The sequence below is a fragment of the Actinia tenebrosa genome, unplaced genomic scaffold (genome assembly GCF_029948245.1).
Source record: "Actinia tenebrosa isolate PJP-AT-01 unplaced genomic scaffold, QUT_ActTen_1.0 PGA_scaffold2__45_contigs__length_23673736, whole genome shotgun sequence".
In the NCBI taxonomy this organism is placed as follows: domain Eukaryota; kingdom Metazoa; phylum Cnidaria; class Anthozoa; order Actiniaria; family Actiniidae; genus Actinia; species Actinia tenebrosa.
Genome location: NW_028292579.1, coordinates 17,930,500 through 17,958,465, shown reverse-complemented (window position 1 = coordinate 17,958,465; position 27,966 = coordinate 17,930,500). Strand labels below are relative to the sequence as shown.

The 27,966-nt window shown below is 42.4% G+C and overlaps 2 protein-coding genes across 2 annotated transcripts; both read right to left on the bottom strand.

Annotated features, from left to right (window-relative positions):
* Positions 1-32: 32 nt before the first annotated feature.
* On the bottom strand, positions 33-20,333 carry LOC116306965 (uncharacterized). The gene is made up of 3 exons (XM_031717103.2): positions 19,141-20,333; positions 17,704-17,895; positions 33-541 (listed from the first exon to the last, which is right to left on the bottom strand). Exons 1-3 carry the CDS (start codon positions 20,180-20,182, stop codon positions 423-425), a joined length of 1,353 nt encoding a protein of 450 aa, XP_031572963.1. The 5' UTR covers positions 20,183-20,333; the 3' UTR covers positions 33-422.
* A 28-nt stretch (positions 20,334-20,361) lies between these two features.
* Positions 20,362-26,229, bottom strand: LOC116306961 (U6 snRNA phosphodiesterase 1). The gene is made up of 9 exons (XM_031717099.2): positions 25,914-26,229; positions 25,628-25,683; positions 24,535-24,621; positions 23,570-23,762; positions 22,689-22,742; positions 22,574-22,613; positions 21,912-21,977; positions 21,574-21,657; positions 20,362-20,866 (listed from the first exon to the last, which is right to left on the bottom strand). The coding sequence occupies exons 1-9, from the start codon at positions 26,108-26,110 to the stop codon at positions 20,753-20,755; spliced, it is 891 nt and encodes a 296-aa protein (XP_031572959.2). The 5' UTR covers positions 26,111-26,229; the 3' UTR covers positions 20,362-20,752.
* Positions 26,230-27,966: the final 1,737 nt, after the last annotated feature.

Genomic DNA, 27,966 nt, shown 5'->3' with positions numbered 1-27,966 from the left:
TAATTTTTCAAAGAAATCCTTTAAAACATTGCAAGGTTTATTCAAATTTATTGATAAAACAAAAAACAAATTACATTTTTTCGTACGTCCCATACATTTACTGTAAATGCTATCACTGATACAGACGACAAATACATTATTGCTTGGGTTGCCTGTGTCCTAACTACAACTTAAAAGATAAGAAAACAAGCTTGCAATAATTAACTGCGATATGCATGCTTATAGCTGATATATCAAACATGTCATGACGAACGAGATTGAGATATCGTCTGCATAACAAGTTAGTGTAAAGTGCATGATTCTTGCGTGGAGACAATATTTGAATGTTTCTTGATACACATGGATTAATTAATTAAATCGTAGCATCATTTGAAACACATGTTAGTCAAAGAAAAAAAAAAAAGTCTTATAATATCCTAGATCTATGACATTCCATCCATATCACTTTTCTTGATGACAGCGTATTTTCCTGATTCGTGCTTCCCATGCATTTCATCCATGTTTTCGTCAATTGAACACATCAGCTCAATGGTTCTTCCTTAGTAGTATAGGGAATGGGGGTTCCAGCGCAATCTCAACACGGGGTAAGACCCGTGTCAAAAATCCACCTACGGAAACAACCCACTCCAAGTGTGGTTGGGGGCAACAGCGCAAATATGTTAGTCTATATATGGAGTGCGAAGAATGTAAGAAGTTCGTTAACGACTTTTGCATAATTTGTCTAAGACCTAAAGTTATCGTACCTAAGCCAGAACCCTTTTGGTGTTGTGGTAAGAAAATGCAAATAGAAGACGACACGTCAGCGCAGTGTTACGAATGTGGTAAGAATATTCGTAATGCCGTACCAAATGCTACCAGAGAGCAGTATTACGCCAATGGAGGTCGTAAGAAAACGCCATATAAGAGAATAAAATACTTCAGGGACTGGATGAGTCATATCCAAGGTTTACATCCGATATATTTAAGCGACGAAGTAAAGAAGAAAATCATAGACCATTTAGAAGAGCCAACCCCACAAAGTCTACGGAAAACGTTGAAAAAATTAAAGCTAGGGAAATATTACAAAGCTATTCCCTATCTTTTGTCTGAAATTACCGGTAAGTCTATTCCCGAGGTTTCTGATATGACAAAAGCCGAGTGGATGTTTTGTCGGCTGAATAAGGATATTCCTTATTATCCTGACGTAATTTACGAAATATTTTACAAAATAGACCCCAACCACCCCCTGTTAGGATGGATTCCGAGAAAATAAAAATGCAAAACTGGCGTTTATTTTGCCAGAAACCCCACTGGGGAATGCATCGCGCAGAACACCAAGCTATCCCCAGTGGGGTTTTTTGCATTTTGGGCTTACGGGGCTTATTTCATCCCGCGCCAGAGGCCCTCTAGTACATACACATATATCTTTCTTACGACCCACCAGAGGGTGAACTCCGGACAGCGTCCCGAGACACCCCCTGACTTTTCCAATCGCGAAACCCCCCATCGCGGGGTTGAATCGCACTTTCTACCCCTCCCCCCACGGTTGCTGTGAGTGGGGGAGGCTTTTTTTTCACTCACAGCAACCGGTCCAAATGCATCTACAGCGAGGCTCGAACTCGGGACTTTAGGCCTCCCCAGCCCCAAAGTCCACGATCACAAGCGAACGCCAGACACATCTGGACGCTTATGTATGTGAAAATTATTATATTTAATCTGCATATTTTCTAGACTGACGTTCGATATGTAAATAGAATCCCGTCACGCTCTTTTCAAAGCAAATTTTTACTGAGCAAGCTTTCTTTGAAGCTCTTCTTTTGCCTCCTGGTAGATCTTTTTGCGAGATTCCTCGGAAAGATCTCTTACGACTGTTTTTTTATTCCTTATGTCCGTCTTTAATTTCTCGTACTTTTCCTCTTCGGCTAAGATAAGCGAGAATTCTACGTCGTCTATCTTTCTGTCACGCAAAGCCTTTGAGACAAGGTCAGTGATCGTATTTACTTTAGCCCTTGACAGAGCTATTGTCGTGTCGTGTTTTGATATTTTGCTTGACAACTGTTTCATAATGCCCGTAGCAACAGCCGAAATAATACCACAGGCTGCCCCAACGCTGGCCAAAGGAACGCCAACGACTATTCCGGGTCCAGTAAGCGAAGTAGCAACGCCGGAGCCCGTTAACACAACAGATATGGATCCTGAAGTTATCGCAATCTTATGTAGCGTGCTACGGGCTCTGACGTATTTCTTCCTAACTTTTTCGTAGTGTTTTGCCTGCCCTTCCAAGTAAGCCAGGATTAAATTTGCTTTGTTGAGCCTAAAGTTTTCAGCGTTTAATTCGTTAGGTTCCTTAGGAAGTTCAGGATAAAGTGGAGGCGCTGATGGTATAACATCCATTATATATACTAATGTACGACGCTTTTGGGAATGATATTGAGGAGCAGCCACATCACGACAACCGGGATTACTGGAATTGGAGAGCATTTAGGAAGATGTTTCCACATGCAGACCCCAGTAAGTTCGAAAGAAGACCCGATGGTATTTACTATAACGGCTCTAGGATGTACAGCAACGAGGATTTGAAGCCTACGCTGGTTAATCAAATAGACGATCAACTGAAGCATTCGCCAATGCATAAGCCAACGCCAGCGCCAACGCATGTTGAACCCAGTTGGTCAAAGGAATTATTGCTTGGTACCAGTACTTATCCGATACCCGCAGTTTCATTTGATAAACACCCAAGCTTGGACCTAACGCTGAACATGCGGATTTCTAACAAGCATTCCTTTCCGTTAAAGGTGCGGGATATCTTCAAAGACGTACCCATTATTCATACCACCGCTAAGGAATCTCATGAATGGTTAAGTGGTCCTAACATGCGTTATTGGCCGCAGCAACTAAACTTTGCAGTTTGGTGTGCCACTAGCGGCTTATGACAGACTTTGTAAGGAGTTTGACGTTGTAGGGAAGGATTTCCGATGCACTGCCGGCGCTAACAATGGTCTGGGGCATATTTGGGCTTATTGGGGGATTGGTGGACACGAGCTAAGTGATAAGGAAGTTCATGCGTTGAATCTACGATGGAACACTGGGTATCACAAAGAAACTCACGACAGTAGCACCTTCTTTGAACCAAACGCTAAGACCACTAAGGAAGTCAGAGACGGACCTCTGTTCAAAGACGAGGGCGGTAAGTATGCAGGGGCTAATCCACTGATTATCAAAATTACCAACGACGAGCAAACAAAGCAATATCTTAATTTCATACCCCCAGAAGGTAAAGGACTAACCAAAGCCGGCCTTGCCCGTTTAAACCGCAGCATAGAAGCTTACGTGTATTCTATCCTTGGAGCTCAGGTAAACACCCGATCAAGTATAATCGGAAATACCGGCGCCGCAGAAGAGACGCGAGCCGAAGCCTTGATCTTATTTGAAAGTTCAATCTTGGAGGGCGACATTAGCAAGGGCGTACAGCGTTACCAACTAGCTATACAAAATTCTAAGGCGAGGTTGGACTATGCAGTAGCCCCGGGTTGTTGGTTAATGCCTAGTAATTTATCTATAAATACTGGTTCTGTAGTAGGATACAACAACAAACTTCAACGAGCTACTAAGGATATGAAGCTTGGGGTGAACGACGTGAACTCTGACACTCTTAGGAACATTCCTCACTTCGTAGAGAAGTCAAAAAAGTCGCATGAAACGAAGCTACCCGTAGTTAAGAAACCATCAAAGAAGGTCCTACCTGCGATACCTGAGGAATATGACCATAACTTATTAAAAGCCGGTCTAGCAGCTGCAAGCATTGGTCTGAGTTATTATATATGGCGATGAACAACCCCTACGTAGCTGGAGTAGATTGTGTTTATACGACTTACACAGGCGAGAAAAAATACACCCAGGCATCTTGGGTTGATGTCACGGGGATGTCCGTGAATTTGAACTACTCAGGAAAGAAGTTAATCCTTTGTAGTATTTGCATTGGTACGAGCAGCCATGCCAACGTGGGCTTTAGGTTCCTGGATGAGAATGGCATACTGCAGCCTATGCGTACGAAAACGAACAACAGGGAGCCTGCGCATTTCTCCGTAGAGCCGCCAACGAATAGCGCTGAGAATCTTACGACTTGGACTTTTCACATGGTTGCTGATTGCCATGGGAAGGTAAAGTTGCAAATACGCGTAGACGACACTGGGAGCGTTTGCGTAAATAGCATAGAAAATCAAAGGGATATAACCTATAACCACGAGACCATAAGCACTCTTACGGTGCTTAGCCTTTAATATATGAATCCACATTGGAAGGAAGCCCATTACGCTTATTACTTAAGGGATGAGCGGTATACTGATCACACCTGGCTCGATATTGGGATGTGGGTTGAAGTTGGAGGTCTTGCGTTGATCGTTTGTAGCATTATCGTTACCTCGGGGCGGGCGGGAATCATAGGGTTTAGGTTGGTTGACGAGAACGATGAGCCTTTAGCCCCTTATAGGGCATCGACCAACAATCGAAGTCCTACTCATTTCTCGGCGCAGCCATATCCATTTAGTAATGAGGCGTTTTACGTGGCTACGTTTCAAATGGTAGTCAATTGTAAGTATGCTAAGTTACAGATTTACCCTGACGGTAGTAGCAATCTTGGTTATTATGCTTTCATAAATAGCACGGACGGATACGCTAACACCCCCGACAGGACCTGGCATCATAAGGTTATTAGTACCATGACCGCTATACCACTAGTTCCGCACTATCAGGGCGGCGCGAATACTATCTTTACTTATCCCCAGTCGAGAACGCCTCGGACACCCGACGACGATAAGCCCGACATAATACACAAGGATAAGATTAAGCCTTCATCTTCTTCAGGAGTACCACCCCAATAGCGACGACCAAGATCCAAATGTTATTCCCCACAAACTTTAGCAGTTCTCCGCCGGCCCTAAGTGCCAAGGAAACAACAGAACCCAGCAGCCCAGGAAGACCGGCTGCCATCTTTTTTCCCAAGTCCGTTAGTCCATTGCCTAATTTCTTTACGCCCGCGCCTGTAGCCTTAAGCGTGGATAGGATAACTCCTACTACGCTCGAAATAGCAACCGCAAATGCCAGTGGAACGCCATACTTCAAAAGGGCTCTTTTTACCTTTTCCTTGGTGGTAAGCCCCAGCTCCTTTTCCAGGTTTTCCTTTTGCGCCCGTAATTCCGCAAGGCGTATTTCGAGCGTATCTACTTCCTTTTGAGCTGCTTCCCTTTCCTCTTCGGTACGAGCTTGGTCCGCAATTACTTCTTGCTGCCGCTCTATTTGCCCCTCCAGGTCTTCGATAGCCTGATCTCTTTGCCGGATTTGCTCCTCCTTAGTATTGATTTCAGCCATTAACCGTCGCCGTTCCACTAAAGAGCCGGCTATGGTGGTTTGTAGGTTATCGGTATCGTCTTTAATTAGATCCAACTCCTGCAGGGCGAGGTTAAGAGCCCTTTGAGTTTGATTTCTTTCACGTCGAATTTGGGTTCTTTGGTCTACCAGCTCCCTTATTTCTTGATTTTTAAATTCGACCTCCCTCCTATGCGCGTCGGCAAGCCGCTGGTTTTGCTTCATGTATTCCTCCTCCCTTTCTTCCAACGTTTCCCGCAGCGCTTCCACTGAGGCGCCAGAGCTTTGGGCTTCTCCTAAGTCCTCCCGTGCTTTGTCTAATTCGCGTAAGGCCTGATCCACCTGATTTCCTATTTCTTTTATTCTTTCATCTTGATGGGCGGACTTCTTTTCAGCATCGGCAAGTAGCTGACCTTGCTTTGCATATTCTACATCTTTTTCTTTTAACTCCCTTTGCAGCTCCGCGGCACGTTTTTCCGCGTTGGTCCTTTCGGTTAAGTTGTGCAGCCTTTCTAACAGGCTTCTAGTAGCACGCTGAAAGCCTCTTAATCTCAAGACGTCACCCCTAACGTTGCCCTCCTCATCAAAGAGGTTTTGCGGTTTTGTCCAGCGGTCTTTGTCGGGAAATCTTAAGTCTTGGACACTTATGAGGACTTTGTTTCCCTTTTCCGTGAGCTTTACGTCGTCAGCATCAAAGTTGTCGTAGCGCAGCTCTAGCTCTTGCGTCGCCCACTCTATGGTTTCCCGTGCGGCTGCTTCCGGCTCGCCCATGTTTTGAAGCTCTATGTGCTCACGCGGAAACGTGTACTCGCGTGCTTTGGGATGTCTTAGGGCCTTTGCAATTCTATTCCTTAGGGAATCGTCGACTTGTTGGGTGGGAAGCAGCGGTTCTTCGTCACCGTCGTTAATGTCAGCCTGACCTTCCTCAGTGGTGGGATCGAAGTCGGGGTCTGTTCCTTCTACTTCCATTATATATGATAAGCTCAAAGTTAAATCCCAACGTATTACCTAAGCAGGTTGGCGGACTAAAAGCAGAACGCACCTTTCACCGGGTCACATTCACACCTTCTAGCGCAAAGCCAGGTGAGACGCTGTATGTAGGCGTGCCCCGCCTAACGGATAACCTAGTATTGGTTCCTGGTACCTTGGCTTTAAGGTTTGACCTAGCAATACAACCAAGCACCAAGGACAAGCGCTATACCGTCAATAATGTGGGTAGGAACCTCGTCTCTAAGATGAGAATCAAGTTCGCAGGGGAACCCCTCTTGGATTTGAATAGGTACGATTTGTACACCACGTATAAGGATCTGTGGCTAACAGCCTTCGACCGTGCACAAAAGATAGAGCAGGGAATTGGAAGCGTTATCCTTCGTAAGCTTCGCAGCGATACTAACCCCGCGCCTACGGACTCCAGTGGAGCAACCGCAGTAGCAGACGCAACGAGGGTAAAGACCGCCTATGGTAGCAAGTACGTTATCCCCTTGGATTTCGAAGTAATTACGAACCATGGCGCGTATTACCCCAGACAGTTATCCGAGTTGCAGTTTGAAGTAACGTTAGCAGACACCACGAACGTTATAGGAGGAATGGACAGCGCAATCAGTGGAGCTGTGGATCCCTATTCTATCACCAACTTAGAGCTGCAGTATGAGACCGTGTACAGCGAAGAGCTGGCCCGTAGCGCTGGCATGGAATACAGCTCCGGTAAGGCATTCCTTTACGACCACGTAGTGATGTATAAGACATTTAGCTTCTTGGATAAGACGGATGAGGTTATCAACCAAAGCATTAACCTCCCCCGAAGAAGTCTCACGGGGTCAATGTTGGTGTTTGCTAAACCCTACGAGGCCGGTAAGCGCGACTCCGAAGCCTTTCACAACCCTAACATTACTAACGTCGGCGTGAATATTAACGGAGTCCCAAACAAGGTTTACTCCCAGGGGATAAAGCCCGCAGACGTGTACAGGGAGGCAAAGCGCAAGTTTGGCGACCAAATTAGCCCCGAGGAATTCTTTAAGGATAAGTATGCGCTGTGGATTGACATGCGCACCATTAACGACGAAGACCTGCATGGTCAGGGTTTACGTCTAGTAAATACGCAGGATGGCATAACATTGGAGATCAAACGCACCAAAAACACCAGTGCGAGCGACGGCGACAAAATAAACTGCTACGTCTTCGTCGTGTCTGACGCGCAACTGAGCGTAGAAATGAATCAGCTAAAGAGCGTTGCATATTAATGTTAAAATATTTCTTAAATATACAATGCTTCGCGTATTTGAAAACAACGACACCAAACTGCAATGCATAGTGCAAGGCGACAAACTATACTTCAAAGCGAAGGAGGTGGCAGCCGCGTTAGGCTATGAGCGCCCCAGAGATGCAATCAGAGCACACGTATCTGAAAAATACCAGAAAAAATGGGCTGATCTACAAGGGGCTGCGAATCACCGCTCCTTTACTACGCAACCAAATGCCGTGTTTATATCCGAACCTGGTTTGTACGAACTGATATTTAGCTCCAAACTACCCAAAGCTGTGGAGTTTCGTGATTGGGTCTTTGAGGAAGTCCTACCCGCGCTAAGGAAAACGGGTAAATATGCAATAGAAAGGCGGTTTGGCGGCCCAAACAAGTTAGTATTCAAGATCGAAAATGAAGCCGACCTACACGCGAAGGTAGTCGACTACATACGTAGGTTTTACCCCGATTTCATCATAGCGCCGGGTCTTGGCGAACTTCAAGATTCAGACAGCAAGCGAATAACCTGCTGGCGAAAAGGCTACCAAGCCGGTCAACCCGACCTTTTAATCCTAAATGCGCATAAGGAATACCGCGGGTTGTGTATCGAGTTGAAAACCCCAAAAGGAAACGGCGTCTTATCCGCGAAGCAATCTAAGAAAATCTCACAGCTTGACGTAAATGGTTACCTAACGATGGTTAGCAACGATTACGACATTATCTGCCGTGCCCTGATGGATTACGCGGATGGCATTCGTATTCCCTGTAGGGGCTGCGTGAAGCGGTTTAAGTCCTACGCCACTTTGAAAACGCATTTAAAGATATTCCATAGGTATAATGAAGCTCAGCTTGACTCACTGGCGTGATCTTGCCCACGGTAAAGCATACGAAATAAAAAATTACGTCGTCTTCGAAGACATCGACCGTTTACGGTTAGTCCTCAAAGACTTAGAAGGCAAGGAATATTCCCTTTGGGCGCCGGATTGCGTGCGGTACGTAATTCAGGGCGAGGAATTCACCCACTTACGCAGCTATGGTAAGGTAAATGGCCGATGGAAGTTTGACATTGAAAGAAGAGTCACTCCATCTCCTCTTTGTAGTTAAGCGCGTCTGCTAAAGTCCGCTGCGCTTTAGGATCCGCGGAGCACCAATGCCCCACAAAGGATCCTTCGGAGAATACCCTGTCGCAATGAAGGCAGGTGTATTTTTTACGCGGCTTACAAGGGGTAATGCAGTCTGCAGGTAGTTCGCACGTAATACAGTCCATATATTGAAAGGGCGATTAGGAATCCTCCAAAGAATGCGACTGCGTAGGCTAGCATATACCTTTAAAAGGGGTCCTTATATTTATTAATGTTTCTTCTTTTCTTATTGAGTTCTGCATACCTTCTACAAAAGGGGTCCTTATATTTATTAATGTTTCTTCTTTTCTTCTTAATAAACAATCAAAGAATATTAATAAATATAAGAGTGTGTTTTGAGACTCTTTGCGCAAACTAAGGACGCCTTTTCCTTACCTCCATGTTTTGAGCATGCCAATCATCAAAGCGATCCAAGTACTCCTTAAAACCGCGGGGATGATGCTGCGGGCACAAGCACTGCCAGATATGATCATCTCCTTTCCTTAAGCCGCCACACGCGTCACAGGGCGCACTCCAATACTCTGCGTTCTCCCAGCGCGTACCTTCGGCGCGGTCGAACTCCGTAAAGCGTTGGTCTATTTCTTTCTTACGAAGAGTTAACTTCCTTATGGTTTCCGCTGGGCAACATCTCGCAGCGATATCACCATGCTCCTCGCATACGACGTCCAAATCATAATTACCACGACATCTATGTTGATGCCACGCGTCGGTTAAGAGCTCCCCGCAGCGCGCACACACATCCTTTAAACACACCCTATTTTCTTGGTGGTATTGCAACATTTGGGGCGTGCTAAAGAGCCGATTACAATCAGCACAGCGTCTTTCCTTAGACTTCAAACACACCCTTCCTTCCACGTGATATCGCAGCGCCTGTTTACTGCTAAACTGCTGGCTGCAAGTGCCACAGGTGGTGACGTTATCCACCTCTTTAAAACATACCTTCTTTTTTTGGTGATACTGCAAAGCCTGTTTGCTACTGAACTCCCTGTCGCAATCCTTACACTTCATTATATAATAAGAATTTATTAACCCTTATAAGGGATACTTAATAAAGTCCTGCACGCTTTCCTTCGCCCAACCGGCCATCGTCAAAAGCGCACCAAACCTTTCCGCACGCTTCAGACCGCACATTTCATCGTACAATTCCTGCACGCGCTCTTTCAGCCGATCGATCTCCTCCCTTTGCATTTCTATGGTGTCTCTTTTATCTTTTGCGTCGGTGGCAATCCTTCTTACTGCGTCCACTGGGTCCATCGTATATATAATGGATCCGAACCATATTCCCTGCAATGCTCTGATAGTAGGACCCACCGGCTGCGGCAAAACGCAGTTCGTCGTGGAGCAGCTATTAGGACCCTTTAGATACCGCTTTGACTACATAGTGCTGCTTTGTCCCACCTACGTGAATAACCGCACCTGGACGGGTATAGGAGTGAAAGATGACGACTTCTTCGTAGATATTTTAGACCCTAACGAGTTATCCAGCCATTTGAAGTTCTGGCACAAGCAATTCCCTAAAGATACACAGACTTTACTCATACTGGATGACATTGCCTGTGGGGACGACGTAAAAAAGCGCACCTCCGAATTAGTGAAGCTCGCCTTCAGCGGTAGACACGACAATATCAGCGTTTGGTTGCTCTCGCAGCAGCTTACCAGTGTCTCTAAACCCTTTAGGGAAAACATAGGCTCTCTCGTAGTATTTTATACACCCAGTAAGTCTGATCTGGAAACCATCTTAAGCGACTACGGCGGCGAGATAAGCAAGGAACAGTTGCATGAATACATGCGGCATTTAAAGACGCACCAACATTCCAAAATGATTTTCTCTTTGAGGTTTCCGTATTTAATAAAGATCTCAGATCTTTAACTCCTAATGTATATGGAGATTGAGCAGCTCTTAGATGAAGTCCCCACACAGTTAGATGAAAGTAACCTTAAGGAACAACTCAACATCCTTGTGTCATCTGGGAAGTGCAAAGAAATGATAGGCAAGGAACTTACCCATGAGCAGGTTAATAAGTTGTCAGAAGAGGAAGTCAAAAAGTTCCATAAGAGGTACGAGGCTGCCCTTGCAAGTAAGACCACCGACGCCGTCGCAGACTCCGCCATCCGACTTGCCACCAAACTCCTTGGACTTGCGCTGCCCATAAACGACGTGGAGCAACTACGGAAGGACATAAGCGAGGACTATGTCATCGCCCAAGAACTTAAGATAACCTGCGGGTGGTTGTCTTTGAAGTGCGGTAAGTTAATGGCAGTCGCCTCTGCGGCACTTCACGTAGCTCAGCACGTCGACTTGAAGGAGGTACTAGGTTCCTTTGGAACATCTTGGAAGGACTTCAAAAAGGACAGAGAAGTCGAAAAGGTCTTCCAGGCGGCACTTGCTGAGGTACCTGATCAAGTCGCCTCAAGTACCTAGTTAAGTCATTCGTAAGTACTTAGTCAGGTCATTCGTAAGTACTTAGTCAAGTCACCGTAAGTACTTAGTCAAGTCATTCGTAAGTACTTAGTCAGGTCATTATTAAGTCGTTCTCAAGTCGTAACCAAGTTACTTGTCAAGTCCTTCAAGTCCCTTAATATAAGATGAGTGGCACCGAAGAACAACCACCCGTAGAAGATACCAAGATTACCAAGGCTAAATCTCCAGGCAGAGTTGCCGCGGGAAAGAAGCTCGCGGAGATGAATAAAAAGAACAAAGCAAAGAAAGAAGAAAAGGTGGAGGAAAAAGAAGAGGAATCCTTTATTAATCCGGGATACGTCATTGGCGCGTTAGGAGTCGCTATAGCAGCAGGCAGCCTCTACTTACAATGGCGGGCTACGAAGCCAAAAGTAAAGTGGGAGGCCGCAACATATCACGCACCTGTGGAACCGGCTGTTAGAAAAAGTAAGATCCCTGAAATGGAGTAGATTTATCACCCGTGGCGACCTAGATTTTCCTTCTCGCTTTGTAATATAATGTCGACCGCGTTGTTGAAAACTGTTGAAGAGGCAGCTATCATTACTTCCATCGTTGCGGGTATTGGTTGGGTAGGTAAGAAAGTGCTCAAAGAAGACTTTACTGAAGACCCAAGCAAGAGCTTCGCTAATTTTGCTAAAATGACCGCTGCCGTAGGCGGGGCTATCATGGTAAAGGATTACCTACGGAAGGAAAAGTACCTACCTACGGTGTAATATATATGGCTAGCGTGGTCGCAGGTGGAGTTATTGCAGCTTTAGCATTCACTGGAGCTAATTATGGTGGTCAATATTTAGATAGATTAGTTAGAGGCGACAAAAGCGGAGATTTGGCCGCCGAAAGGAAGAGACACGACTTAGCGCTGGAGAAATATCAAAGGGATGTGGCGGCTTGGAATGAAAAAAGACAAGCTTACAGGGATTGGTTGGATAAGAACTACCAAGACGAAATGCAGGCGGATAAGAACTTCGAAAACACAGACTACGCCTTCAAACTTTATGCGCAAGCACACCCCGACTTTAGGTTAAGAAAGCCTCAGTTCAAGAATTACTACCAGCCTTCTAAGAAACAAAAAGATAGTGAGTTGGTCTTCGTAGGAGTCGCAGGGCTGGCGGGAGGCGTAGCTTTGGCGTATCTGCTCTAACGAAGGGGACTTATCCCCTGTAATATATGATCGTCTTTTTGGAAAGCGACAAGAATAACTTTACTACTTATTTGAATCCTCCCATCAAAGCCTGTAAGGTTCGGTTGGTTAGTTGCTCTTTGTACAATTCTTGGTATAATTTAATTAATGGCTTTGTCATCGGAACTTCCGGTACCAAACCAAAAATACCAGATTCCCATTACACCCCAATAACACTGGCTAAGGAGCTAGCAAAGCATGGATATACTCTTACCACAGGATTACCCCATGAAATGACATTCAAGAAAAATAGTGGAAGCGCCAATCTAAAGGACAGTTCATTGGTAGAACTCCTGGGCCTTACTAGTACCACGATAAATAGCGGTAGTACATATGATGTGAAATGGAAAGTCGCATCCTCTTATGAAGTCTATTGCGACTTGGTCCATAGTTACGACAATGGAGAAAAGTCTTCTCTTATGTCCAAGTTTCTGCCCCAAGGTAATCCATTTGACCCAGTAGAATACACCCCCATTTCTTTGGAATATGATTTGTCTAATTTGGTAGAAAGCATAAACATTACCATTAAAGTGGACGGAGAGACGGTGGATTTCAACGGACGCAAGATCAATCTTGTTCTATCCTTCGCTTGAATCAAGCGAAGCGCGATTCTATTCATATAATGGGCCGCGTAGAGGACAAACTTAAGAGGATTTACTATGGGCCTGAAGGCTATTGGAAAGGAGCGTCAGCTATCGAGAAACTCGCGACCGCGGCCAGGGTATCAGAAGAAACGGCTAAGAACTGGTTAAGAAAACAAACCCTCTGGCAGGTTTATCTTCCCGTGCCTAAGTACATTCCCAGGCCCAGCTTTACCGTAAATGCCCCCAATGAAGTTCATCAGGCGGATTTGCTTTTCTTGCCGCACGACAAGGTGAGAAGAAAGACCTATAGGTACGCTTTGACCGTAGTTGATATCGCAAGCAGATATAAGGACGCCGAACCTATAACCAGCAAGGATTCTGGGGAAGTCGCAGAAGCCCTAGGTAGGGTTTATAAGCGCGTTTTGAAATGGCCTAAGCTGCTGCAAGTGGATGCGGGGACAGAGTTTATGGGCGTGGTTACCAAGACCCTGAAAGACCACGACACTAAGATTAGAAGAGCTAAAGCAGAGTACCACAGGGGTCAGAGCATCGTCGAAAGATTCAATAAGACCTTGGCCGAGCGTCTCTTTGGGTACCAGTATTGGAAAGAGCTGGAAGATCCCTCCAAACGCAACAGGGAATGGACCCAGAGGCTCCCCCAGGTCGTCGCGGCTTTGAACAACGAGGCGGCCAGGGCTACGGGAATGAAACCCAGGGATGCCATAAAAAAGAAACACGTGGAACACGAATCCTTCGTCAGAAGTTCGAGGGCGGTCTTCCCCCATGAAAAGAAATTAGGTAATGTCACGGTTCGATATCTCTATGAGCCGGGTGAATTAGAAGGAGGATCCAAAAGAGCTACGGATCCTAATTGGTCTTTGGAAACTTACCAGATCCGAAGTGCGATAGCTAAGAAGGGTCAGCCCATCTTGTATTATCTTCATGATGGTCCCACGCGTGGGTTCGTCAAAGAAGAACTGCTTATCGTGTGATGTCCGAATGCTATCGTATGCACTCCGTCATCACACATCCATCGCTTACCGTCAAATGCAGACAGTGACACCTTCTCCTGCGTGACGTTATGTATCTGATGACCATAGCTGCGCAGGCTGTTCATCTTATGCCGCTGTTCCTTGCGTGTTCGTAATACGTTGAGGTAGGACTCGTGCGTAATGTCCTTCTTAACCACGTATTTTTTTACACCTTTAGCTTTCTTTTCTACGCCGTCTAACTTTAGCACGCTGTACATCTTTGGTTTCAGACCCACGTATTCCACGATGGGTTTTCCTAACATTTCGTCTTTCATCTTCCCAATTACCTTCTTATTCTTCGCAGAGTAAAGGAAGTGCTCCTTCGGGTAACCGCTGGTGTCGTACTCGTCTATGTCGGGGAGGCAGTCTTTGTAAACGTCTTCCGTTTGCACTTCTAGAATTAGGGAGTCGGTGTCTGTGTACAGGAGGCGACAGCGGTCTCCGTACTTTGGCTTAAGCTTATCGTAGTAGAACTCGTACATAAGCAGCTTCGATAGATCCAGCACCGTAAAGCCTGTGTAAACGGGCTTGTTTAGTAAGAGGTTTGCCTTTTTCATGTGAATCACGCAGAAGTTCAGCATTTCTACGTATCTAACGAAGCCTGGCTGTGACACGTATGCTTCTGCTTCCTCTTTGGTGCTGACTATTTTTACGCTTACGCGCTTGCGGATGTTCTCCATTGTCTTTCCACACGCTGTTGTTCATCAGTTTGAAGAGGTTTTTCTCGAAGTCATTTTTCGCTGCGGTACGCTTTTGCGTGTTAAAGTCAATGTAGGGGCGCATCCAGGGTTCCTGCGTGAATTTTAGGACTCTGTGGATCTTCTCTACGCGCATTCCGTGTCGCACGTAGAACTGCAGGTTGCGGTAATGTACCACATACTTCTTCTTATCCATCAGGTTCATAGTTAGTTTCCTGTACGGTTTGTAACCAGGGCACATTTGCTTTTGCAGCGGACTTAGCTGCTTAAATGGTATCTCTATCGCTTCTGGTGCTAAGGGGAACTCATTGTGTTCGTCGTGCAGGCGCTCTGGGTACTCCAGATCCACTTCTAAGACGTAACCCTTGTCTTCCTCCTTTCCTACCTGCATGTAGAAGTCTATCGGCTTCACTGGATCCCATTCGAAGTCTCTCACAGGTAGGTACTGTGACATTGCCCAACCATAAAGGTTATTCGCATCCAGGTAGTAAATGTATGTGGTTGGTTTCTCTGGGTCGTGCTCTACTAAGGGGTTGTTTGCGCGGGCGTAACGTCGGCTGGGTCCGCATACGCCGCCACGAATACCGTCTTCCATAAACCGATACATGTCGTACTCCGTTAGGAGATCCAACTGCGCATTTGTCTTCTTTAACAAAGCACTCCAGCTGAGCCCAGGAGCCGTGTAGAAATTAGCGGGATCCAATCCGTAATATTCCATAGCCATCTTTCTGAAGCTTTGGAAAACATCTGCAAGCAGCACTACGTCAGACCTTAGGTAGATGTCGTGGTAGTCACCCATGTTCTCACAGGAGTACTTTTCCCACACGTCTAACGCATGCTGGTACTCCTCATCCTTTATACCAGACTCGTTTAGGGTGCTGTAGAAGCGATCTTTGGGTGGTAGGGGTTCTTTGAATCGATCCCAGGAGTCCATGTATTCGTATGGGTAGACTCCTTTCCTTTCCGCGCCGTATTGACTGGAAATGGGAAAGTTGGTGTTATACTTTACGAGGTTTGCTAAGGAGTCCGCCATAAACTGCTGCGAATCTAAGAACTTTAGCTTACCCACAGTTACGGACATGTAGCGCTCTTTGTTGTTGGGTATGCATTTGACGTCGGAGCCGTCTGTTCCTTGTAGTAGCAAATGGGAGTCGTAACCGCGGAGGTTGTGAAAGAACACCGGAATCTCCATGTCTGGATTTACTTCGAAGTTTATATTGCATTTCCAATGAGCCGCTCCTCTGTATTTACCCGTGATGTGGCAGTGATCCCTAACCTTATCCACATAGAAATCCTCAACAAATGCTTTGTGGCAGTGAATGCAGTGCGTGGAGGACTTTCCCGGCTTCTCACCTTTCTTAGTATACTTCCCGCATTTAAAATGAGCTTCTCCTAGATACTTTCCATCTTCATCCCACGCTTTCTTGGCTCGTCTTCCAAACTGAAGAAGCGTATGTTGGCAAATGTGGCATTTTTTTGCCTTGTTAAAAGCCTCCTGGTTCTCTTTGGTAAATTCCATCTTCTTTGGACGTCTTAATTGTTCTCTTATCTCCCCCTCCTCTTCTCGCAATGCTTCTAGAAACTCATTAGCTGCGTTCTTACCTCGGTAAATCACAGGAGGGTTTGCTTTACCATCTGATCTGACTACTATGTAACCAAAGGAGCAGATCTCGTGTAATCCTACCTTATTCGTGGCGCCACGTTTCTGCTCTTCCTTAGTTATCAACGCTTCGAAGTCTGCATATATCACGTAAGGTACTTGCATCTGCTTTTGATGGTCTGCGTATGAAAGCTCTTTGTTGGTGGGCATCTGGATCCGTTGCGCCACTTCTTCGACTCCGCGGCAGATCTCATCGTGTTTCTTTAGGGTATTTAAGGATGTAAATGACAGCAAGCAGCAGTCGCAGAAGTACTTTTTGCCTTTGTGCTTAGTATGTCTGTAGAATAGTCTGCTAATGTGTTTAACCCATGAGTAGTGTCCGCCGTGGTAGAATAAATGTACGCGCTCTCCTTTACTTTTTGACAGAACTAACGGTACTATCGTCTGCTCTCTGACTCCGTAAACGTTAATTGCTAGATCGTTTATTTCCTCAAATATGGGGATGTCTATCAACTGCATGGGAAATTCCACACCATCCCACTCTAAATCATCTGTGGGATACTTACTTGTTCTACAGGGATCCTTCTCTGCTGGATACAGTGCAGACCTGATTGCCCACATAAAGCATCGATTGTCTTCATTCTTCACGTTTACAATAGCCTTCTTCCTTTCTACCCACGTTGGTAGCGGTACGTAACTCCCCCCTCGTATGGGTACGTACCTGGCTATACTTATCTCTATTCCTTCAACCTCCTCTACTGTCCAACCCGATCCTTCTTTCGTGTAGTTAGACAGCGACTCCATTATTGCTTCTAAGGCTTCACTGAGTGACCTATCCAGATTCGTGGATTCTAATATCACTAACGACTTTGATCGCAACATTGCTGTCGTCATTACCTCGTCTTTTGATAAACTTACTTCTACCATTATGCTCGCTTTCAGGGCTCCTAATTCTTCTATACCTTTTCGGAGAGTCCTTTTAACCTTCCTTTCTGACTGACGCCAAAACTGTCTAACGTCAATCTCACCGTTACCGGGTATTGACACCGTGCTGAAGTTGCTTTGGGATTCCATCTATATAATAGGAAATATTTTATACCTAATACCAAGCACTTTTTAGGTCGTCGTAGTCGTACTCACAGTCCTGACAATGCCAAAACAATTTAACCTTAGTCTCAAACTTCTTACCACATCCACAATCATAACTGCTCATACACTTCGTCTTCATTTTCAAATGCTTTTTCAAATCCGCTTCTTTCTTAAAAGTTCTCTTACAATCTTCGCACTCCATATATAGACTAACATATTTGCGCTGTTGCCCCCAACCACACTTGGAGTGGGTTGTTTCCGTAGGTGGATTTTTGACACGGGTCTTACCCCGTGTTGAGATTGCGCTGGAACCCCCATTCCCTATACTACTTCCTTTGTCGGCGTATTTCTTCAAAAATGATTTTACTTCTGTTCCGTGTCTCTCGGCTGGTGCAATTTTGGAGTACCAATAGCGTTTGCATTTTGACTGATAAAATTTTTTGCCACGATACTTTTTCGCACTTGGAGCTTCTTTCTTTATCCTGGTCCATTCTCTTTCACGAAGATTCTCTGGAGTCATGTCTTCGTCTGTTATAAAAATGAAAAAAACAAAAAAAAAAAAAAAAAAGGTCAAACTTATAAATATTGTAACCTTACTTTAATTTGGCATTGTACAACTTTTCAAGCGTCTAAGGTCTAAGTTAAATATCATTATTTATTATAGTGAACAGTTTGGAAGTTTACGACTTCAGTGTAAGAATTTTCTGCTCAAGTTCAAAAATAACAAAGCGATCACTGAAAAGCTAAAATCGTCGTCAGGGGCCTGGACACCAGTGAGTTACTATAGCACCCACAGTTAATGAATTTTCATATCACATATTTTAAATACAAGTATACTGCTAAGTTTGAATGATAATAATGGAAACTTTACTCCATATTTTGTTTTACATTTACGATTGTAAATCTCACTAGGAATAGTTAATTTACGACTCTGTACTACTTGAATTGAAAACACACACAAATGCGCATTTACACACAAAGACAAAGGACTGATATACTTGTAGTTTTCTTTCTAATCCTACTGAGTCTTGTAACATTGTAATGAAATCTGCAGATTCATCCGCGAAAAACTCCTAGAGTGCTGATTGACAAGTTGACGAACTAAACATTCTTATATTGATTGCTATGTTGAATGATATGAAATTAAAGGAGAATATTTGTAAAAGATACATTTTTCAGTGACTTAATTTAGAAAAACATTCGTTCGACGATTTTTTTGAATGCCGCTTTCATCGATATTTTCTATCGCTTTTGACAACAAATGGGGTCATTTAGCTTCATATCAAAAAATCCATAACGTTAGAAAGAAAGTCACAATTTGATTCATACTCAATAAGGACAGTGTCTATATCCGTACCTATATTTTAGCTACTAAAAATATTGAAAAGAATTGAATAACATATGAAAGAAGAATGGAGCAACGTCTGACTCAGAAAAATCTGAGCCCCCAGACGGGAACCGAACCCACGACCCTCCGGATACTAGTCGGATGCTCTAACTACTGAGTTAGTATCCGAAGGGTCATAGGTTTGATTCCTGTCTGGGCTCAGATTTTTCCGAGTCAGACGTTGCTCCATTCTTCTTTCATATGTTAAAAATATTGAATCCACTAAATTAAAGTCCCGACTTAGCAAAAAGTCGTAGGTCGAATGATTCCAATTTACTGCCTGAGCATTATAATATTTCAAAGAGAGACACAACTATTCGAATACAGATCTCCTGTCTCTAGATTTTGGAGCTGTTATAAATAATTTTTTTGATTAAAATACCTACCATCACTGCCACTTCCATCACCCGATCCTCCGTTTCCCCTTCCTCCGGATCCTCCACCTTGATAACCACTCTGGGATCGAGTGTTTCCACCATTAGCTGAGTACTGTTGGTCATCAGTCGTAAAGTTGGTTAATACTTTTGAAAATTCAGAGACCAGAAAAGCAATACCTGCTACAGCGTGTTGTGCCATGAATTGTTGACGGAACTCATCAAAACTTTCCCATGTTACTAGCACTGGGTTTAGACGCTTTGCAGTCAAGAAACTCGTCTCGGCTCTTGCAAGGTTATTGTTTAATATCTCGCATCTGCTTAGCCCAAGATGACCGACTGTTAGGGTGTTGCTTGACTGGACAGCCGTTGCGTAATGCTCCCTTGCGTCATTTACTTGTCGTTTTTCGTGGAAGTAAATGTCGCCAATCGTTTGATTGCACCAAGGGTACCATGGATCCTCAGTCTCAGAATTTATCGTAGCGAGCCGATTTGCTCTTCCCAGGAATTGAAAAGCAGGATCAATTGTGCCCTCGAATTGATAAGTATGGCTACCAAGATCATGCCAAGCTTCAGAACAATTTGGGTATTGCCTTGTGGTATTTTGGAGAATGGCAACTTTCTGTTGCATATTTCCATCGATGTTCATTAAATGTGCTTGAGCAAGAAGTTTCTTTGGACCATCGCTTACACGACAGGCTTTCTGGAAATCCGCTTTTGCTTCTGCTGCTTTTCCTACGATGCTTAAAGCTCTTCCCCGCCATGTTAAAGCCCGATAATCGTTTGGATGAAGGGTAAGATGTTGGGTGAAATGGGGAATGGATCCAGCTTTGTTACAGCTGTTAAAAGTTGATAAACCGATGCTCAATCCAGACATTTTGTGCTTGTAATTGTGCGATGAATCCGCCACTTCCCACCAAACTACGCAATTGAATTGCTCGCTTGTCTCCAAGAATAAAAGCGGAAGTAAATGATGACACCAGAGGTCTATTCCCCGATGGCGCACTGTCCAATCCCAGATCACAATTTTGATCTTAGACATATCGTGGTTCATCTACTCCTTGTATGACGATGTAACGGAAACTTTATTCTTTTTCTTGAATACAGTTGTAAATCTCTCTACGTATAGGCAATTGACAACTGGCCACTTGAAATTGATTGATATATAAATGATATATATATCTGCGCGCTGTAAGCAGCACAGGCAACCCATAAGAAACAAAACACCAACTGTTGATTTGAATTTAACCGGCTATCAGTTTACAGCGCCGATCTGATTACAGCACAGGTAGCCCACCAGTAAGAAACAATAAGTAAGTAATAATTAATAATAATTAAGTAATAATTTCTTACTGGTGGGGGAAAAAATCCTTAAAACGGGCTAAATTCAAAAATTAACCACACAGAGCGAAAGAATGAATCCCCATACATTCCCTTATAACAGGACACCACAGAAACCAAGCTTGGGCTACCTGTGGTCAGAGTCCAATCAATGAAAACCGGGTACATTAATTCTTTCACTCTATCTACTACAAAATCATCCGAGAATAAAAAAAAGGAAAAAAAGAAAAAAATTACAGTGATTTTGGAAAATGTATTATGATGAGCCCACCCCATGGTCGCTTCATTCAGCAAGACTAAAGGTGAAGAGCTTGTTGCCAATCTTACATCTGACTTCTCTGACATCAAACAACAAACTACTCGAGGATTTCTCTGTCATCATAGAATCAAAAATTGTCTGAAAGAAAAACAAATAGATAACTTCGCACTGTTTTCTACGGAATCTAAGGCTCAGGTCAAACATTAAACTTCACACGAGCCACATAGGCATTGATAACAATGGAAAATAAGGTGTTACTGTGGTTTATGATATTCTGAGAACTCCAACTTTTCAACAGCCTGATGCGAAATTGGGTTTTCACTGCAACCAGTCAAGAACAGAGAACGTATCGACTGATTATTTTTGATTGAATGCAGCGAAAAATCCAATTGCAGTGTGCAGCTCTTAACTACCGAGTTTGCAGAACATCAAAAACCACATCAATGTCAATGTCATTAGGTTAGGCTCATGTGAAGTTCAACGTCCTTTTTTTCCCCACGAGGGTAGCATTTAATAGCCAGTGGCTAACAAACCTGTGCCCCTCATTCCGTGATCGAATTGGAATTTAGGAGTTGATTTTTGCGGAGGAAGGAAAACTGGAGAACTCAGAAAACCCTCGAAGCACAGGAGAGAACCAACAAACAACTCTACTCATATACAACACTGAACCTGGCGGGACTCGAGCTCGGGTCGCATTGACGAGAGGCGAGCGCTCTCACCGCTACGCCATCCATGCTTCCCAACATTTGTACACTTGTATTTGGCCTGAGGAACCAAGTAACAAAGTCTTCAAGAATCAAAAAAAAAAAGAAAAAAAAATGCTTGTCATGCTTCTTCATATATACCTGGAGTCTATCCTCATCATCCTTTGTTATTTGAGTGTAGATATCACCAAGACACCAGGCAACACTGATGTGAAATGATGGATTCTAAAGAAAATGACAGTTATCAATATTGCATGCAATTATGTTGGCGATCTTCCTGGTCTATTTATCCTGGGCTGATCAATGTCAGAGCATAGCTAAAAAACAGATAGAATTGGAATTTTGCAATGTTAGGTTTTGAGGACGGGGGAAAACTGAAGTTCCTAGAAAGAACCCTCCATTCAATGGGAGTGTTCTAACAAACTCTACTCATGTGAGGGGAGGGGTGGGGAAAAATGGTACTTTATGTTCATAATTACCTTATAGAACTCTGGTAAGGCAAATCCAGCCAAGACGTCATCAACAAGAGAGATAAGATTCTGGAGCTGTGAGAATACAAAATTTTAAAAGACGGATAAATAATGACAATAAATTAAGGCAAATTTAAAAGATATGCAAAAACTCAGATGTCAGAGGCATTTAAGAGTTTGATTTTGGCATAAAAATGAAATATTTTTGTAATTAAATATAAAAAGTTCTGCAACAAAGGAGTATGCAAGGTTATTTAGGCCAAGGTTAACAAGCCGTTTGGACACTTATGTTCAAGTGATAACATGCAGATTCGTAATAAGCAGGATTCAACCTTTTAAATGATACCAAGAAATCTTGGCCAGCTGCCAATTCGTGAAAGAAAATGCATGCGCGTGCTGTGTGCAGTTATAAAGCATGCAGGGAACTGCAGAAAATGAGAGAAGTGTTAGGGGAAGCATGACGCGTAGCAGAGTGCTTCTCTACAGTTCTCAAGTGTTCTACCAATCCCCAAGTGCTTTATAACTGCACGCAGCACACGCAAAGCAAGCAAGTTTTTTATTTCTTTTATAAAATACAAAGGGCATGTGCGTGCTGTGTGCTGTCATAAAGCATGGGCTGACAACCAATCAGAATTTGAGATTGATAACAGTTATTTTATAAATCCTTTTACCTGATGTTCTCCAGTTGAAATTTTTAACCCCAGGAACGACCTAAAGAAAGTGTAGCTGTGAGAATCTTGAAGAATGAATTATAAATATAATTGATGAGTTTTTTTAAGAAATTACCTGTTTTTTTCATCATTAACATAAAATTGTGGCTTTTCAATTGTGCAACTAAACCTGCAAAATAGAGATTAAAACAGAATGCCATGGATTACAATTAAAAATATTAAGATGACAAATCCTAAATAAGACTATGTGAAATACTTGTAATGCAACTAGTTGGCTCAGTTGGTTGAGCATCGGAATGTTTGCAGAAGGTTGTGGTTTCAAGTTCCTTGTCTCTCCACACTTGGTCATTTACTATAAGTACATACACCTAATTGAAAAAATGTAGTCGGTTTCGAGAAGGCCATATCATTGAAGCTAAGACAGGAAAGCATTTTGGGTACTCCGAAATGTGTATTATATTTGCATGTAGACATGTAAAAATGCACAGTAGAGCAAAGTTGGTCAACCTAGATAAACAACATGCCAAAGCCATGATGCATAAAATGTACACAGGAAGGGAAAACTGCAATATGCATAAAATTAACTTAATATTGTTTGACTTCCCATGCTCCCCTTCGGTCTTAAGCTTTGATATAACCTTTTTTTGAACCCGACTACGTTTTTTCAATTAGGTGTATACCAGTAACCAACTGAGGATTTAAAACCCTGGCAGTGAGCACCTTCAGTGCCTACTCCTCATCATAGTTAATATTGGCTATGTCCTCATTTATTACTAACCACCTCTCATAAATTTATAACTAAATTGTAAAGAACCTTTGATCATATCCATATGGAATAAGGGTGTTATATAAACCATATTAGAATTTTGAAAAATAGAAACCAAAGTTTTAATCTAGAAAGCCGAAACATGTCTAGATTAAATCTTTGGTTTCTATTTATCAAAATTCTTGCTGTTTCAACTGCTTGGAAATCATGTCAACTATTTATTTGGCTACCTTTCTTTTGTGGAAAGACTATCCCTCAGTTGCTCCACTATTGGTTCAATCCAGTAGTGTCTTACCGGAACTGTTCTCGATAGACTAACATGAAGATCAGACAGTGGGAGCAAATGCATTTTAGCAGGAATAGCTGAGGGTAAACTGTCAACCAGAGACTGAATAGTTGGACCGAGACATCTTGGAGCTGGAACTAAAGAAAATCCATTCATGAATCAATGTTTTTCATAATATTAATTTATCAATAAGTATTAGCAAATATCTAGCTACTGTAAGTTTATCCCTTTCCAGGGAGTGTTTTCATTAACATACAAAATGACAACTGAAGTCACATGAATAAACTAATTTTGATTTGAAGCTCCCAGTAAAACCTTAAAAATTCTCCATAACAGGTGATGAACATTGATTTCAGAGATTAGTACCTCTATCCCTCAGGTGAGGGTACATGTGACAATAAACAATATTTTTATCATTCTTCACCCCCCCCCCCCCCCCACCTTTTAGTTTTGCAAGCAAAGAAAAACAGCCCACTAAAGCATGACAACTTGTAATATGTTTATGATGCTGGTAATTTCACTGTCCACAAAACAATTATATGAGTGCATTTAAAAATGACTTTTTCATTTGTGTTGATGGGACCCTGCAACCCCAGATGTGAACTTTACATTGGTGAGAGACAGTGGCACACTAACAGCGCATGCCACTCATCAACAAATAGGCTGGATTCCTGGATGTGAGTTGAGTATTTCTCATGTGTTATTATCTTCCTTCCATGAATGTCTTTCTACACATACTTTGGTTTTCTTCCTCCGTTGTGTAAATATTAATAATAGATGTGAGCTGGCATTGTGCAAGCCTGCAATAGTGAAGTGAACCCCATGGACGAGCCCCTTATGAGGAGTGATAATCATAAAATATAAGTAATATAAAGATTTTCTATTGTTTAATTACTGATAATTACTTACATGGAGTATAGACATGCATGGCCCAGTTGCCAGGAAAGTGCTCAAAGGATCTTACTCTACCATCATGACTAGTAGCATCCTCTGAATCTAAGATGAATCCCAGATAATAATAGCAATTATTAACAGCTAATAGTACTATTTCATAGAGGAAATACTAGTTTATGTAATATATTAGTCTCTCAAGCCATCATGATCTATGGGTGAGGTGAGGACTCCATTTAACCTAGCCCTAAGCTTAACTGGATGTTTCTGTTCATTTAAAATATGGAAATTAATGAAATAAATAAATGGGTTTAGTCAACAGACTCACCAAAACATTTGTCTTGCTACCACACCCTAATTCGTCTACTGTCACGCCTTCTTTTGTTACATGTATTACAGTGAATACCTTACTGGCAGTATGCTAGATCCAAGACAGTGACAAAAGTAGGCGTGTCAGTGGACAAATTAGGGTGTGGTAGTGAGACAAATTTTTGGCGTGTCTCCACAGTTTGGTGAGATCCGTAGTAAGTGGAGTTGTTTTTTGGTTCTCTCATGGTCTTTGAGAGTTTTTTCTCTGGGTTCTCCAGTTTTCCTCATTATAACCAGGAATCACCAGTTTGACCAGGAATCAAGGGCCACTGGTTTGTTATCCAAGGATAATTCTTTTTTTTATTCAAAATTATATCAAAAAGATAAAAAAATATACAACCAATTTATTCACATAATTTATAGTACAAAAGGAGACATAAGATGTAAAGCCGATAAGAAATAATATCTCCTAAGGTTGAATTAGAATTTAGAAGTTGATTTTTGATTTTTATGAAAGGAGGAAACAGGTAAACATGGAGAAAAACCCTGGCCACAAAGCACAGGAGAGAAACAACGTACAACTCTACTCACATACCACACCAAGCCCAGCAGGAATCAAACTTGGGTGGCATTGGTGACAGTTGATGCATTAAGCTGGGACCATGGATACAGGGGAGCTATAGCTCCCCCATTTTCCCTTTTGCCATACTAGTCTCTTATATTTTCCAATCTTTGTCCACAGTTCTTGTTAGCAGCACAACATCACTGGTGCTTTCCATTTTGACCCCTGCCTTTAAAATACCTTTGTCATTAAACATATCCAAGATTCCTGTGGGTAAAGGTAAACTTGTTTTTTCCCTGGTAAATATAAAGAAGAAGAAAATTGAGACTTTACTTAAGAGGGGGTAAATGAGTATTTTTTTAAAGACATTGTTTCAGGTTTTAGTTTGGGTGTTAGAAGTCCTTATCCTCCCTTCAGTAATACAAGGGAGGGGGGATTGAAGGGGGTAGGGGAAGGGGTAAAGCAAATACCATCACTCATTGCTTCCTACCGGCCTTCCCGTTAATAGGAAATAAACCAAACTTACTTTTTGGTTGCTGCTTCATCTGGATTCAATTTAACCTTCTTAGCATTTTCAAGTCCATTCACTTCCAGACATCCATCCTTTCTAGGTATCTGTAGTTCATCCTCGTCTTCACTTTCAGACGTAGTCGTAGTTTCTGAATCTTCGTCAAAATAAGAACTGACTAGTTGAGCCAGACCGTCATATTTTCTTTTAGCCATTAGCTAACGCTATGGGCTTCTAACAATTTTAAATTTCGGCCACTTTAGTAAGCTGAAAATTACGAAATTCATTGTAATTTTGACTGTTTTTTGAAAACCAGCTATTCCGCCATGTTGGATTCATGGGATACTCCGCTGTGCAGTTGTAATAATAATAAAAATTCCCGCCAAAAATCAAATGTTTAAAGACTGCCATGCCACGTAAAATAATATATGAATAATTTTCTCTCACAGCTTTTTGGATTTCTTGAATATGATATCCTAATTTGTATTTGTCAAATTTTGAAGAATTGCTTTAACTTGTCATGTCTTTAAAAGTACGTAAAAAGGGCTGGGTAAAAAACCGGAACTGAATCATGAGTGGAAGCTTGCACGGAATGCTGCTCGCAACACAGGAAGCCCAACCCACTTAACACTGAAATGAAAAAAGAAAGATGTATTTAATAGCGACAAAAAATGCATTAAAAATAAAAGCATTTGTTAAAACGGCTTCTATGCTTCAATTTGATAAATTCTGAATGAGACCAGTCAAAAATACCAAAAATTCTACTGATAAAAAAAGGACATTTTCATGATGCCTTTCAGTAACGGTATTGACCTACGGCTGTAAAAAAAAAAAAAAAAAAAAAAAAAAAAAAAAAAAAAAAAAGTAATGAGAATCTTTAAGTGAAACGAAGTGAATTCCGACGGGGCACACTCGGGGGCCGGCTTTCTCGCTTCAACAGTATTCAAAGAGTTTGATCAAGAAAACAAAAAAGAGAGTATAAAACGAACCCTGAACTGCATAACAATAATAAACAGTGTGGTAGTAGTCCTTATACTAGTATAAAATTATTAGATATTATCAGAAATTATTTTTGGGATTCAGAAAAAAGGCTACAAAATTGGGCTAAAAAGAAAGTTATGATTCTAAGAATTTTGGCCTAAATAAAAATAAATAAATAAATAAAATACTAGTAAATAAATGAATAAAAAAGCAAACGAAAAGAAATGGAAAAAATATCAAACATATGCGAATTCTGTCAATCAATTTTGGTATTAGAATTTTCAGTTAGTAAAACATATATACGACGTATATGTCAGTTGAAGCAGCATTATTCCTATTCTATCGACATTCTGTCAACTGCATAAAATATTGATCTTCATGAACGTGCCAAATGTTAACAAAAAACATAACATTGACAAATTTTACTGGTATTTTTAAGTTCAAAACTGCAAAGTCTATAATAACAATGTTGAGGTTATTTATTGTAAACTGATACATTGTGACACCGTGCTGCCGTATTACCGTAGTGTCAGAAGGGTGTGTCTTACTATTGAAGATTTACGCGCTTTTTGTTACAAAATCCTATCAAATTATTCAAACGCCGAAGTTCTATCTGCACCTGGAGACGACATCGAACAAAGACCCAAAGCAACAGGTGAAAATGGCCGACACTCCCTTTTAGTCTAAACTAGAAAACAACTCAATCCACAACTATGCCTAATACTAGCAAACACAATAAAAAATTAGTGTTTCAGTTTTTTTATCGTATAGGGGTAAAAAAATACGAATTTCCTGTCTAAAACACAAGGATATTGGTGGTTTTTTTGGCTAGTTCACAGATGATCAAGTCACTTCCGGTTGACAAGCTAGGAGCAACGCATGCGCATATCAAAGGCGAGTAAAAGGGTTACGGATAAACTCCAAGTATTAAAAGGCGTGTTTTGTTGGCGATCATTGCTAAGAACAGCTACTATTCTTCGTTCTAAGGATGTGTAAGTCTAGATAATTCTCTAATGAAGCCATCTAGCTTGAAATTATATCAGTTTATGGTTTCTGCTGTGATTTTGTGGCAGTTTTCGCGTGAGCATTG

Bases quoted from the DNA above. Each gene is read 5' to 3' on its own strand.
- LOC116306965 (XM_031717103.2), bottom strand. From the start codon at position 20,182: ATGAACCACGATATGTCTAAGATCAAAATTGTGATCTGGGATTGGACA. The intron at 17,896-19,140 runs GTAGGTATTTTA...TTTTTATAACAG, and splicing joins TGATGGAAGTGGCAGTGATG to ACGAAGACATGACTCCAGAG. The intron at 542-17,703 runs AAGGAAGTAGTA...CCCTATACTACT, and splicing joins TTTGAAGAAATACGCCGACA to AAGGAAGAACCATTGAGCTG.
- LOC116306961 (XM_031717099.2), bottom strand. From the start codon at position 26,110: ATGGCTAAAAGAAAATATGACGGTCTGGCTCAACTAGTCAGTTCTTAT. The intron at 23,763-24,534 runs GTAAGTAATTAT...GATTTTCTTTAG, and splicing joins CATGCATGTCTATACTCCAT to TTCCAGCTCCAAGATGTCTC. The intron at 22,614-22,688 runs GTAATTTCTTAA...CACTTTCTTTAG, and splicing joins GTTAATGATGAAAAAAACAG to GTCGTTCCTGGGGTTAAAAA.